The sequence below is a fragment of the Hyperolius riggenbachi genome, chromosome 9 (assembly GCF_040937935.1).
Source record: "Hyperolius riggenbachi isolate aHypRig1 chromosome 9, aHypRig1.pri, whole genome shotgun sequence".
In the NCBI taxonomy this organism is placed as follows: Eukaryota; Metazoa; Chordata; class Amphibia; order Anura; family Hyperoliidae; genus Hyperolius; species Hyperolius riggenbachi.
The window spans coordinates 219310192-219324354 of record NC_090654.1 but is presented as its reverse complement, the minus strand read 5'-3'; the positions used below and the strand labels follow the sequence as shown (position 1 = coordinate 219324354).

Here is a 14163-nt window from a genome sequence, read left to right as displayed (position 1 = left end):
AAGAAGAAGATATAGAAGATAAAGAAGAAGAAGAAGAAGTATATACAGTACTGAACAAATTTCTGGACACAACTTCTCTTTTCAACTTTTTTTTTTTAAAGGAACATCCCCACATAATCACTTGCTGTTGTTACTTGGAAAAAAAGAGGTTTCTTGCATCATTCACCCTCAAAACAAGTGTTGGAAGCTATTTAAGGCCATTTCGAATAGTCAGCTCGAATAATGAGCTCGAATACCGACTCGAATAGTGAGCTCGAATTCCGAGGTCGAATCGAATAGTAAAAATTATTCGACTCGAATATTCGACTGACCTCGAATAATTTACTATTCGAATTCGACCTAACTCGAATTTTGAAAAGGGGTATTTGAGCACCACTACTGTCTGTATTGATTAATGCACGCTTTGAGCATGAACACTAACAATCACAAAAATTGCCTCAGGTGATGAAAATCTAGTTTATATACGTATTTATACTTCACATTCATTGGTTTGGTACTGTTTTTTTTCTATCTATATTTTAGTGTTGCAGCTCTACCAGTCTTGTTGTTTTTGTAGAGATTGAAACAGTTTGATTTTAGTGATCCTCAAAGCCTGGTAATGTAGAAAGAGTGTCTGTTTCTTAGCAATAGGTGTAGGGCTTCACACCTTTCAAGCTTGGTCAGTGCTAGGCCATGGGATGCTGGAGTCACACCTCTTGTATATACCGGTAAATAATAAAGGATAATCTGTCCACCAGAGTTTAAGTGCTTGCAATTATTTAGACTTCCACACATGGTCCTTTTCTTAAAGAGACACTGAAGCGGAAACAATTATGATATAATGATTTGTATGTGTAGTACAGCTAAGAAATAAAACATTAGGAGAAGAGACATAAGTCTAATATTGTTTCCAGTATAGGAAGAGTTAAGAAACTCCAGTTGTTATATATGCAAAAAGAGCTATTGAGCTCCACGACTTTCAAAGTCGCAGAGAGCTCTGTCTTCAGAAGCTTTTTATCTCAACTGTCAGTCATTGTATCTTCTTTTTCTCTTCACAGAAGGGTTCAATAGTTCACTGGCTTGCTCTGTAAAATAATTTAGAATGCTGAGTAGTGTGTAAACTGCAAATATTAGAGAATAATGCAATGTTATAAAAAACACTATATAACTGAAAATAAAATATAAGAATATTTTCTTTGCTACTAATGTTCTAGTAATTAACCGTACTACATAGCCAATTCATTATATCATAATTTTTTTCCGCTTCAGTGTCTCTTTAAGGAAGGCCAGTAAGGTTTGTCACGCTTGGATTTGTTATTTTGTAATTTCTATGCTCCTTTCCACAGGTTATAAAACATGAACCCCAGCTCTTGGATGCATACTGGCACAGACATCTCATTTACCTTCTGCAAGGAAAATCTGATGAGGCTCTGGATGACCTGAATTTCATTATTAAATATAATAAAACTCATGCAGGTAAACAAAAGTTGACCGCTACGAACCCCGGTGGTGCCAGAAGAACCCTCCGCAGGGCAAGACACAAAAGTTCAGCAAGGAAGCCCGCAGCACACCACCAGGTCCTTAGTCATAGCTCCATAACTAAGGACCTGCGAGTCTGAAATGCGTCAGCTGCCTAATATGTTTGTACGATATACGATTCAATGATTACCATTAAGTCAGTTTTTTGTACCGATAATAACCAACAACTGAGAACCGAATGGTTTCTTGGTCTTTAAACGATCGGATATTGTGGCAGTGAATATCAGTCCTGCACATAACAAAGCATTGGATTGTGTAAACGACCGATCAATATAGGTAAACACCCGACAGAACTTACTGGACACACAAAAGATCAGAAGACACAGCCACTGTACAGGTGGGCGTTGGCTTGGCCTCTTTCTGATTGTTTACCAATTGGCAATTTGACCTGAAAGATGGATTACCTGAAAGGTTGGCTATAAATCTTCTCATGTGTAACAAGCCTTTGCGGACCTTTGTAGTTTTGGAGGTCCATAGAGGTGAATACATGAGAATTGTTATATGAAGTAATTAACATTTGTTTGTCCATGAAAGGACTATAGTCAGATCAGGTTTGGCTATACCGCTGTAGTATAAGAGCCTTCTGTCATGCTGCCCCTACCTTTTGGAATGCTTTGCCACACCCAATCAAGATTGGAGGCGTTTAAAACAAAACTGAAAAGCCACTTTATGATCACATGACTTTCTCCTATAATACATTCCAAAACGCAACTATGTACTGATCTGAGACAAGTCTATGTGCTTTGAGTCCTATGCAAAAAAAAGCGCTTTACAAATGTGATGTTGATGTTGTTGTATGGGTTAGCAAGGGTTAGCATACTCCACAGATGATTTAAGCTTAAAGAGAACCCGAGGTGGCAATCTTAGAGTTAAATCTATACACAGAGGCTGGGTCTGGCTATAGTGCCCAGCCTCTGTTGCTAGTTGAATATTCCCTAAATCCCCCCTGCTCTCTGCACAAGCCCATAAATTACAGCCGCGCTGGCGACACTGAGCGTGTCGCAGCAGGCTCTGTTTACCATTCTAGTGCCACTCATGCCACTCCTCCGCCTCCTGCAGAGCGCCGATCCCCGCCCACGTCTCTTCCCTCGCCGCTGATTAGAGAGAAGGGACTCGGGCAGGGAACTGCGCTCTGCAGGAGGCGGGGGAGCAGCGTGAGTGACACTAGAAAAGTAAACAGAGCCAGACAGCGCGGCTGTAATTTATGGGCTCGTGCAGAGCACAGGGAGGATTTAGGGAATATTCAACTAGCAACAGAGGCTGGGCACTATAGCCAGACCCAGCCTCTGTGTATAGATTTAACTCTAAGATTCCCACCTCGGGTTCTCTTTAAACAATATTGTCCCCCCAAAATTGAACGGTATACAGCACGCTTTAGTATTTATTTTGTATGCTCCCGCAGCAAGATGTTTTTAATTAGTCTATGGCAACTAGTTCACAATGTGTGCATACAACTGCGTTCACACAACAACGATATTACTAAGCTTTTACAGACACTTGGCTGTGGTCCGACAGGACAGAGGTGAAGGCTCATTCTGCTGTGCATTCTGCTGGGGACACATTGATGAGATTCTGAGGGTGCCCTTTTTTCTGTACCTAATCAGTCTCACTCCTCACTTCCTGTGTGATGATTCCTGTGCACTAAATGGCCAGATCCAGACCATAGCAACAACAGTTTGTTAAAATATTTGCAGTGGAATTACACTTTAAATATATAATCTATCTAATGTCTTCCCTACAATATAGATGCTTATATGTCCAAGGCTGAGATATACAAGCAGAAGAAGGACTACACTTTGGCTATAGTGAATTATACACAAGCTCTTAAGTGTAAACCGACAGAGGATGACATATATTTCCGCCGGGGGCAGATGTACGAGGCACAAGATGAACTGATAATAGCCATGGATGATTACGCTCAGGTACCTAAATGCAACTGACATTAGAAGATCTTGGGCTTGATTTATTAAGCAGCTCGGCTTAAAGTGAACCAGAGACGAAGCACCCTCATGTATTTTTCCATAGAAATCAGTGGGAACATTAGAGAAAACATTTACCCTGCTCTCTGTTTCATCCTCACTGCTAAAAGTGTCTGATAAGAATCCCAGACTGAGCATTGAGTCTGGCTTTGCTATAATGACTCAGCTATAATGATTCCTGAGCAGAGCCAGCAGGGGGCAGGCTTGGACTTGAAAAGACACCAAAGAACACAGTTTCAGCTATAATCATTCTGTAGCAAAGCCAGAACGACTGCTCAGTCGGGATTCTTATCAGAGGTGATAACAGGCAAATTAAACAGAGAACAATGAAACAAAGAGCAGATTAGGTGTTTACTGTCATGTTCCCACTGATTTATAAGGTAAAATACATGAGGGTGCTTCATCTCTGGTTCTCTTTAATGAGTTGTAGTGCGCCCTATGCACACCTTGCATAGCAGTGCACGCTGCCATGTAAGGAGTGTGCCTTCCTTAGTTACGCACATTGCTACCTTAACGATGCGCGAAGCAATGCGTGTAACATTAACTGCGGGTGGCCCGGCTTCTGTGAAGTTTATCGTTACTACTAAGATATTTCACTCGCAGCCGCTACTGTATTAATTTACGTTACTATGTAAATCAATACAGTAGCGGCCACGAGTGAAGTATCATGGTAGCGATACTTCACAGAAGCAGGGCCACCCGCAGTTGATGTTGCACGCATTGCTTCGCACATTGCTAAGGAAGCAATGCGCCTAACTAAGGAAGGCACACTCCTTACATGGCAGCGCGCACTGCTATGTAAGGTGTGCATAGGGCGCACTACGGCTCATTAAGCCGCACTGCTATGATGTATCAAGTCCCTAATGCTTTCTTCTTCCTAAAGGGGCCCATACACCTAACGATTTTCCCGCCGATATACAGCAGATTCGATCACTATGATCGAATCTGCTGTGAAATCGTTGTGCAACCGCTGACAGAACGATCGATTTCCGTCTGAAATCAATCGTTCCCGTCGATTCCCGTCGATCCATCCGTGCGGAAGATTTTGTTCGATTGCCGGCGGGTCGGGAGTGCGTCGATAGCGGCGTTTGAATGCCCGATGACCGACGCAATACAGCGACAATACACTACCTGATCCGGCCGGCGCAACTCCTCCGGTCTCCGCTGTCTTCTTCTCCGCTCTGGGCTCCAGGGCTGCAGCTTCACTGAACTCCCTGTCCCGACGGGAAGTTTAAACAGTAGAGCGCCCTCTACTGTTTAAACTTCCCCCGGACAGGAAGTTCAGTGAAGCCAGCCGGACTCGGAGCCCAGTGCGGAGAAGAGACAGCGGAGACCGGGGGAGTCGCGCTGGCCGGATCAAGTAATGTATGCCGGGGGCGTGGGGGGGGGCAGCGGCAGCTCCACAGATGGTGATTGGTTTCATGCTGAAATCGATTCACAATCTGTTTGCAGTAAAGGCAGCCATACGATCCCTCTCTGATCAGATTCGATCAGAGAGAGATCTATCTTTTGGTCGATCTGATGGCAAGTCGCCCAGTGTATGGCCACCTTTAAGGTGGCTACTAATGATCCAATTTCTAGTGAAAAATCATTTAAACCAGGGGTCTCAAACTCAATTTACCTGGGGGCAGCAGGAGGCAAAGTCAGGATGAGGCTGGGCCGCATAAGGAATTTCACAATCGGGCGCATCGCCGCCTCTGCCCGCCCCTCTCACACTTCCTTCACAGAGAGGGGCAGGGAGAGGCGGCGATCCGTGCAGCGATTGACGTCAGGAGGGGCAGAGCTTTCAGCTTCAGCTCTGCCCCTTCCAGGAAATGCCGGCGGATTGCCCCCCGGCCGATTTGGGGGCTCTGCAGCCCTCATTTAGCGGCGGGATGCAGCGGATTACTTGGGAGCACTGAAGCGAACTATAAGGAAGCTTTTGCCGGCGAGGGCCAATATTGTATCGAGGGCCGCAAATGGCCCGCGGGCCGCGAGTTTGAGACCCCTGATTTAAACGATCAGAAATTCTGATCGGAAGTAAAATCGTTCACTACACACCATCAATGAACCAATCTTTTCTTCCTATCTATCACAACCAACAAGAAAATCCAAATTTTGGTTAGACGAAAAAATAATTGGACAACTGATTTTATGATCGTTTGTAATTGATTGTGTCCATCAACGGAGAATATTTACAACCAGTCCGATCAGAATTTCTGATCGCTCGAACGATTTTTCGCTAGAAATTGGAATGTTAGTGGCCTGTATACCCTGTATAACAGATGTTGGTTGTTAGTGATGATCGTAACTTGCCAATTACAATTACGCAAAATTATGCATACATTTTCACAATTACAGCCACATATAACTACGATTTGAACATTCAATTAATTTTGTGTAATCCATTCATAATTTTTGCATACATTTTGTGTAATTTTGTGCCGACTTTAACAATTGAAAGCAAAACCCCATACATGTTATTGTCACCAATATTGCTAAGGAGAAAAGTGGAAATAGGGCAAAAAAAAAATTCAAAAAGACTGCAGTTTTTGACAAAATCGATTTTAAAAATGCAAAGGAAAAATGATTTTTATGCTGTCATTTTTAACCCATTTTTCCTTTGCATTTTTAAAATCGATTCTCTCAAAAACGAAAAGGTCTTTTTTTTATTCCCACTCTTCTCCTTAACATAAGTAGCAATTTTGGTGCCAGTGGAAAAATTACACAGAATTACGAATGGATTACACAAAATCAGTTGAATGTCCAAATTGTAATTCTGTATGCCCGTTAAAGTCGACACTAAATTACGCGAAAATTAAGCGAAATTTCAAAATTATGGTTTCTGATTAAGGTTACAAACTAAATTTAATTATGATTTTTCACAAAATTTCGTATTACAGATTGCATCATAATTGCGAATTATGATTATGCAAATATTGTGCTCATCACCATTGGTTGCTACAGTATATTTCATTCTTCCAGTGCTTCTTCCATAACCCCAGCCGGACTGACGCTCTCATGAAGCATGGCTTGTACTATTTTGAGAACAGTAACTGGAGTGCAGCAGTGCAGGACTTCTCTGCCCTCATCAAGCAGGACTTCAGCAATGTGGAGGCCAGGTACCTGTGCTGTACTACCATGTGTGCTTTCCTCAGCATGAACTCTGCTTCTAACATCCAAGTCATTTACCAAATCTGTTATTTTCATCTTCCAGTCTGGGGTTTTCTTCAATTTACATCTCTTCTTAACACAACCATTATTTCTCAGAATTAGCAGTTTATAAGTTTATCATCCCCTGAAAAGTCCTAGAAGTGTCACTCTGCCTTTGTATTGGTGGTTATGTAAACAGTATCAACACTAGACAGCAGTATCAAGGATGATCTAAAGTAGATAGTGATACACCAGAGTTAAAAGATGTATTATAACACTCTGATGCTAAATCAGCTGAAAACTGACATCTGGACTGGTTACAATTTCCACTTACCCAGTAGAAGAAAGAAACTGAGCCTATCAAAGCCAGAAGTGTCCAAACAGCTGGTAGCTAGTAGATTATCAAGTAACCAGAGGCTTTAATAGGGTAAATGTAATTCCCTTCCTTGATCAGTAGAGATAAGTATGCTAGGTGACGTTTGAACTATACTCTAAAGCCTCATACACGTGCTCAATGAATGTTGGCTGCGGGGGGTGATCCGAAAACTGAATGGAAAACCAGAGGACAAACTGAGTATATTTTCATCCTGTACAGTGTTAATCTAGCCCTAAGGTGGTTATTAACGATACAATCCTGCGGTTGATCGATTGTCACCGTGATAATCGATCGTAAATGATCCATCATGCCCATTAATGGCTGAATTCCCGCTAACCAATTCGATCAGATTAATGGAATCGATCCATTTTTTAGATCGATCCTATTGTTTTGATTGGATTGGCTAGTGGGAATTTGGCCGTGGTTTCTGATTGATTACCGCGGTAATCATAAACGATCGATCGTCAGCGGAATTGTGTCACTAATAGCCACCATTACTGCAGCTAGTTTAAACTGGCAGGTTCCTTGAATTCAGTACAGCTGACATAGTTATGCCCTGTAGAATAGATTTATACATTAACATATAGTTTCCCTTCTGCTATATGTCTTTACCTTTTCAATTAGAAATTTTGTAATCATTCGGGTGATATTGTTAGACCTGATGAATGCTCTGTCTCACTGATTGTCTATCAGAATATACCGTGGAAGAGCGTACACCAAGCTGTCCCGCTACACTGAAGCAGCGGAAGACTTCTCAGCTGTCATCCATCTGGATCCCAAGAACTGGATGGCTTTTTATTTCCGCGGATGTTTACTGCGCAAGTGCTATCCGCACCAAGCCCTGCAGGATTTCAGTATCGCAGGTAACCAAATATCTTTCCCCTCAAAGAAAACCACACTTTACAGTAACGAACAGAAGAACACATCTCACTGAGGACAGCCTTGTTTCCTGATTGCATAAAAGGTTTTGCTTCATAGGGACTGATGCACAAAGCTTTTTGGTTGAATTATCTCACCTTACTTATTAACTCACAATAGGGTTGATGCACAAAACTGGTAACAAAAAATTGAACAGGCATACGTATTAAAGTAGACAGTAAAAGTGCCCATACATCAGGTGACTTTGGCGGCCGATCGACCAACCAGTTTGATTATTATTATTATCAAATTGGTTGGAAATCGGTGCTGCCATGTGCAGGTCCGCCTACAATTAATGCGACCAAAATTGGTTGCATTAATTGATCGCGCCTGATGCAAGATGTTGGGCCGTAGTTGGCTGATCGGGTGTGCGGCGGTATGGCGTCCGATTTTGGAACGAACGACGAAACCCCCGCCGCTGCCCTCCTAATGTATAAATGTGCACCCGTCATTACCTGTCCAGTGTCAGCCTCCACGTGGTGTCCGTCTGTCCTTCGGGTGGCTCGGCCACATACACGCTGGCGGCTGCACATAGCGTCTGACGTCACACACTATGCGCTGCCGCCAGCATGTATGCAGCTGATAGAAGGGCTACCGGAGACGGGCAAACACCACGCGGAGGCTGACACAGGACAGGTAGTGTATAAATACACTCATTGGAGGGCACATTTATTCATTAGAGGGGTGGGCTCGGCCGATTCCCTGGAGATTTCTTGCTGAAATTGATGGGAATCGGCCTGCAGTATATGGGCAGCTCGACAAAGATGCAAATCCCTTTCTAATCAGATTCAATAAATTTGTCTCTTTGTTGAATCTGCCCATAATCTGATGCATGGGCCCCTTAAAAAGATACTGAAGCAAAAAAAAATTATGATATAATGAATTGGTTGTGTAGAACAGTTAATTAGTAGAAAATTAGTAGCAAAGAAAATATTCTCAGATTTTTATTTTCAGTTATATAGTGTTTTTTTTATAACATTGCATCATTCTCTAATATTTGCAGTTTACTCATTACTCAGCTTTCTAAATGATTTTACAGAGCATCCCAGTGAACTATTGACCTGTCCTCTGGAAAGAAAATGAAAATACAGTAACAGACACTTGAGATAACAAGTTTCAGAAGACAGAGAAAGTAGTGGAGCAATGACTTTTTTTGCATAGATAACAACTGGAGTTTCTTAACTCTTCCTCTACTGGAAACAATATTAGACACGTCTCTGCTCCTAATGTTTTACTTCTTAGCTGTACTACACATACAAATCATTATATCATTATTTTTTTTTCGCTTCAGTGTCTCTTTAAAGAACAAGCGACACCCATGCTAACGTAGAAATAAAAACCACGTATATAAGTAGATAAATACTACCTCTACTTGCATAACAGATGTATTGTGCTATCCACGTAATGATTCCTGTGAATTTTACAAAGGAAAAGCAGAAAATCCTTTTCTAGGCAGTGGCCATCTTGTCAAGCTAATGCCAACATTTTTTTTTTATTGACACATCCAATCACTGAGTCACCTCAGCATTGCTTGTAAACACAAGTGATCAGCTAGGCAGGGAAATAAATGGAAGAGGAGGAATATATTATAGAGAAAAAGAACTCCCAGCATTCAAAAGAACTCACAGCATTCAACTTTTTGGCACTGTGTGGCACTAGGGCCAGTGCTCCTATAGTATGTAATAACTCCAAACCATAACAGCAGAAAAAAGTTTTGAATGCAGGATTAGCATCTTTATCACTTAATACACTCAGACCAGTTGCTGTTGAAATTTGATTTTTATGGTGACAATACCGCTTTAACCTCCCTGGCGGTAAGCCCGAGCTGAGCTCGGGCTATGCCGCGCAGGAGGATTTCTCAGGCCCTGCTGGGCTGATTTACTTACTTTTTTTTTTGCAACACGCAGCTAGCACTTTGCTAGCTGCGTGTGCATTCCGATCGCCGCCGCTCCGCGCTCGATCGCCGCTGTTCGCCTCGCCGCAACCCCCCCGAGCCCGTGCGCTGCCTGGCCAATCAGTGCCAGGCAGTGCTGAGGGGTGGATCGGGACTCTCTTAGACGTCACGACGTCCATGACATCGGTGACGTCATCCCGCCGCGTCGCCATGGCGACGGGGAAAGCCCTTCAGGAAATCCCGTTCTTTGAACGGGATTTCCTGATCAAAGATCGGCGGAGGCGATCGAAGCAGGCGGGGGGATGCCGCTGTACAGCGTCTATCATGTGCCCTAGGCTCACTACATGATATAAAAAATTAAAAAAAAAAAAATAGTGTTGCGCTGCCCCCTGGCGGATCCTAATAGACCGCCAGGGAGGTTAAAGAGAACCCGAGGTGGGGTTCTAAGTATGAAATCTGAGCTCAGAGGCTGGGTCTGCTTATACAGCCCAGCCGTTGTTGCTATTTCAATCCCCCTAAAGTTCCCACTGCGCTCCGCTCTCCCATAAATCATCAGCTGCGCTGCCAACACGCAGCGTGTCACAGCGGGCTGTGTTTACTTTTGTCCTGTCACTCTCGCCGCTCCCCCCCGCCTCCTGCATAGCGCCGGTCCCCGCCCGCGTCCCTTCCCTCCAATCAGCGGGGAGAGAAGGGACGCAGGCGGGGACCAGAGCTATGGAGGAGGCGGGGGAGCGGCGTAGAGTGACATGACAAAAATAAACAGACCGCACAGCACGGCTGAGATTTATGGGGGGAGCGGACCGCAGGGGGAACTTTGGGGGGATTGAAATAGCAACAGAGGCTGGGCTGTATAAGCAGACCCAGCCTCTGAGCGCAGATTTCATTCTTAGAACCCCACCTCGGGTTCTCTTTAAGGGATAAGTATAACTACATACATTGTTCAAGTGTGGTTTTAAAACGTCAGCAATACTGGTAGATGTTCATTTGATAAAGTACAGCAGAGACAGGAAACACTAGGGAGAGTGCCCTGCCCTTGCAAGCTTTCAATCTAGAGGGTAGTAATAATAATTATAATAATTACTGGTATACAGAATAAAACATTGGCTGCAATGCAGCAAAGGATTCTGGAAATTGTAGTGTTAATACTGTTTTTTACAGTGCTTCTGAATGATGAATTTGAAAATCTGAACGCCTATCTTCAGCGTGGCATTCTGTATACAGATCTGGCCTTGTGGTCTGAGGCTGCATTTGACTTTGAACGTGTACTTGCCTTGGATAGGTATGTCATGAACTTTCTATTAGCATTACATGATGTTGAAATTTATGTTACAACACTGCATGCTGTGCATTTTCTATGATGGTGCATCTAAAGATAATGAAAAATAAATAGGAAATAAAATCGTTGTTTAATACTTTTTATCAATGAAGAATAACATATTTTTTGTATAGACCTATCCAAATTTTTCCTGTGTATTGTCCAGTTAATATTTTCTATGTATTTCTGTTATGGCTATTCTAAAACATGAATGTTTTTCAGAAATATTGTTTTGCCAGACCCCTGCTGCTCATTCAACCCCTCATATTAGAGGATGTATGATTGTTCATCATGTCACATACTAGAATAAAATAATAGATTAATCGTTCCTATTAGACAGTTGTATATGCATTTTGCAAGACCATTTTAGGGATTATAGTTACATAGTTTGGTTGAAAAAAAAAACAGGAAAAAATAAATAAACATTAGGTACATTTCCATTCTGCACCTGCACATATTCCAGTTAATCCAGGGGAAGGTAAAAAAACATTTACAAGCTTGGAACAGTTATCCTTTAAAGGGAAAAAAAATCCTTCTCGACACGTGACAGTCAGATAAAATCCCTGGATCAACTCTGCTGGCAATTACCTAGTAATTCTAGTAATGCAAGGAAAGCATCGAAGCCTCCTCCAAATGCAGATAAAAAAATTGCCATAAGTACTTCCTGTGGTAAAATAGTCCACCCTTTAAAGTGGACCCAAACCAAACATTTTTTTAATTAAAAATATTCAGTTGCACCACTCTGACACATACAAAGAAAAATAAACACTCCTTCAAGCCTATGAGCATTTCAGTGCATGCTTTTCACCCTTCTCTTTTCATAACTAGGGTTATACAGGTGGCAGCCATTAGCAATGCCTCCTTTGCCGGACACCACTTACTCCACCAGTCTGCTGGATTCTGTCCCGGCAATATGAAAGGAAGGGAGGGGTTCCTCCAATAAATGTAAAATATTTTAGATTTGTCATCATGCAGCTGAAAAAAGGCTGCTATTTATTATTATAATTTAGAAAATAGATTTTATTTCTGAAATCTTGTATTTTTAATTTGGGTCCACTTTAAGCACTCTTTCTCTATAGAACCTCTTCCTAAATAGATGGCAAAACTTTTTTCCCTCTATATTCAGATCATGCCCCCTTATTCTAGGGACAAAATTTTATCTACCATTCTTATGTATTGCCCTCATATGCATTTAAATCGTAAGAAGGGGTTCCGTGCACTCTACCCAAATATTGACAGTCAATGCAAACCAGGGAGTCAGAATCAGGCACCCATACCCCTTAGGGAAAAGCCGAAAATGCAGCGAAGAAGACCAGAGACTCCACGTCAATTTGTAGTAGCAATGTTGCTTTATTTCATTACATGTACTGCAAAATCACAAACAGCATGTCAGAAAGGTCGTTGAGACTGAATCTCTATGCTGTGCTTTGGTACTGCATGTAATGCAATAAAGCAGCATTGCTACTTGAAACAGGTATTTCTTCTTCCAATAGTTGTCAAATTTCCTGACTTTTCTGGCAACAAAACAAACCACAATTCATAAAGCTAAATTCCTCATATCGAGCCTTTCATAGTTAAAAATTGTAAAAATGTAATCTTGTGTCTGAAAAGCTCTGCATACACGATCACAGGTCATGTCTTCCAAATTAGGACTTGGCTCCATAGATGGATAAAAGTGTCCATCGTCTAGTGGTCTCACCCCCAGCCCCCAAATAGTATTCCCTGTTTGTCTAGTAGTGGTTACCCCTCAATAGTATTACCTTGTCCCCAGTTGTATTCCCTGATCATCTAATGGACCCCCCACCCCCGCATAGTATTTCCTGGTCATCTAGTGGTCCCCTTCTCATGTTCTCCTGGGCCTGACCCCCTCTATTATTTAAGTCCTCAGACCACTGTCTGAGTCTACCTTCTACAGCCAGCGCTTCTCCCCCTGATTTTTTGCCAGATCCGAATGCTCGCGGCTGCCTGCAGTTAATGTGAAGCAGCCAAATAGCGGAGCAGGGCAGGCTGCCATTGCACAGGCAACAGCAGGAGAGTTCCGCGGTCGGTCTCACTGAACAGTCCACTGCAAGCTTGCAATTGCAAATGCAATTGTAAAGTGCACCTGCCCAGCCCGCTGCCCATCTTCCCTCTTTCCTGGGGTGCCCTAGGCCATAGCCAATGTGGCCTTGGTTTAAATCTGGCACTGGGTATAAGGAATAATGTGCTGCATTCTACTATATGTTGTTACGGTTCCTCTTTTAGTTTTGAAAGAGCCCAAACCACTTTGGACCTGCCAGAAATACAGCTCAGCGATAGACAGGGGCATAGCAATAGGGGGTGCAGAGGTAGCGACCGCATCGGGGCCCTTGGGCCAGAGGGGCCCCGAAGGGCCCTCCCTCAACTACAGTATTAGCTCTCTATTGGTCCTGTGCTCATAATTATCACTTCTATAGATACTGTGAATGGTGGTAATCACTAACAAACTGTTCCCCATCCCCTTCTTGCACCTCTGACACTGTAGTTGCCATTGGCAGGTTTTGGTGCGCAGTGGCAATTGTTATGTATAGAGTGCTTGGGGGGCCCCACTTTAAAACTTGCATCAGGGCCCACAGCACCTTAGCTACGCCACTGGCGATAGATGCTGATTTTGACAATAATGTAGCGGTCGTAAACCTGAAATGAAGTTCCAAAACAGAGAGCAAGAAATACATATGGTGTGGTGTAGTTAATATGTTATGGTCCTCTTTGTGGCAAGTCCCTCTTTGGGAACAAAATCCACCTGTCCATCTTTCGTCTTTATTTGTTTCTCTTTCAGGACTGATGTACAGATTTGTATAAATATGTGTTTTTTTTTTACTGAAAAATGTGTTTAACTGACTCTTAACTTTATTCCTATCATTTAAATTGATAATTTTTTTTATTTTCAAATGTTAAAGACCACCTCCAGCCCAAAAAAGGTCTGAATGGCAATACATATATATAGTCTAGGCACTGTATACAGTTAGATGAACATATAGAGTTTACATCTGGTACATCATATTGGATAGAA

The 14163-nt window shown here is 42.6% G+C and overlaps 1 protein-coding gene across 4 annotated transcripts in view; it reads left to right on the top strand.

The window, feature by feature from the left end:
* The window catches only part of TTC6 (tetratricopeptide repeat domain 6), a 201699-nt gene that overhangs the window by 88820 nt on the left and 98716 nt on the right, over nucleotides 1-14163 (top strand). For all 4 annotated transcript variants that reach the window (XM_068254020.1, XM_068254019.1, XM_068254018.1 and 1 more), the window contains exons 13-17: nucleotides 1326-1455; nucleotides 3265-3440; nucleotides 6462-6598; nucleotides 7699-7868; nucleotides 10976-11096. In XM_068254020.1, the coding sequence (XP_068110121.1) occupies nucleotides 1326-1455; nucleotides 3265-3440; nucleotides 6462-6598; nucleotides 7699-7868; nucleotides 10976-11096 (734 nt within the window). The remainder of the gene's footprint in view (nucleotides 1-1325; nucleotides 1456-3264; nucleotides 3441-6461; nucleotides 6599-7698; nucleotides 7869-10975; nucleotides 11097-14163) is intronic.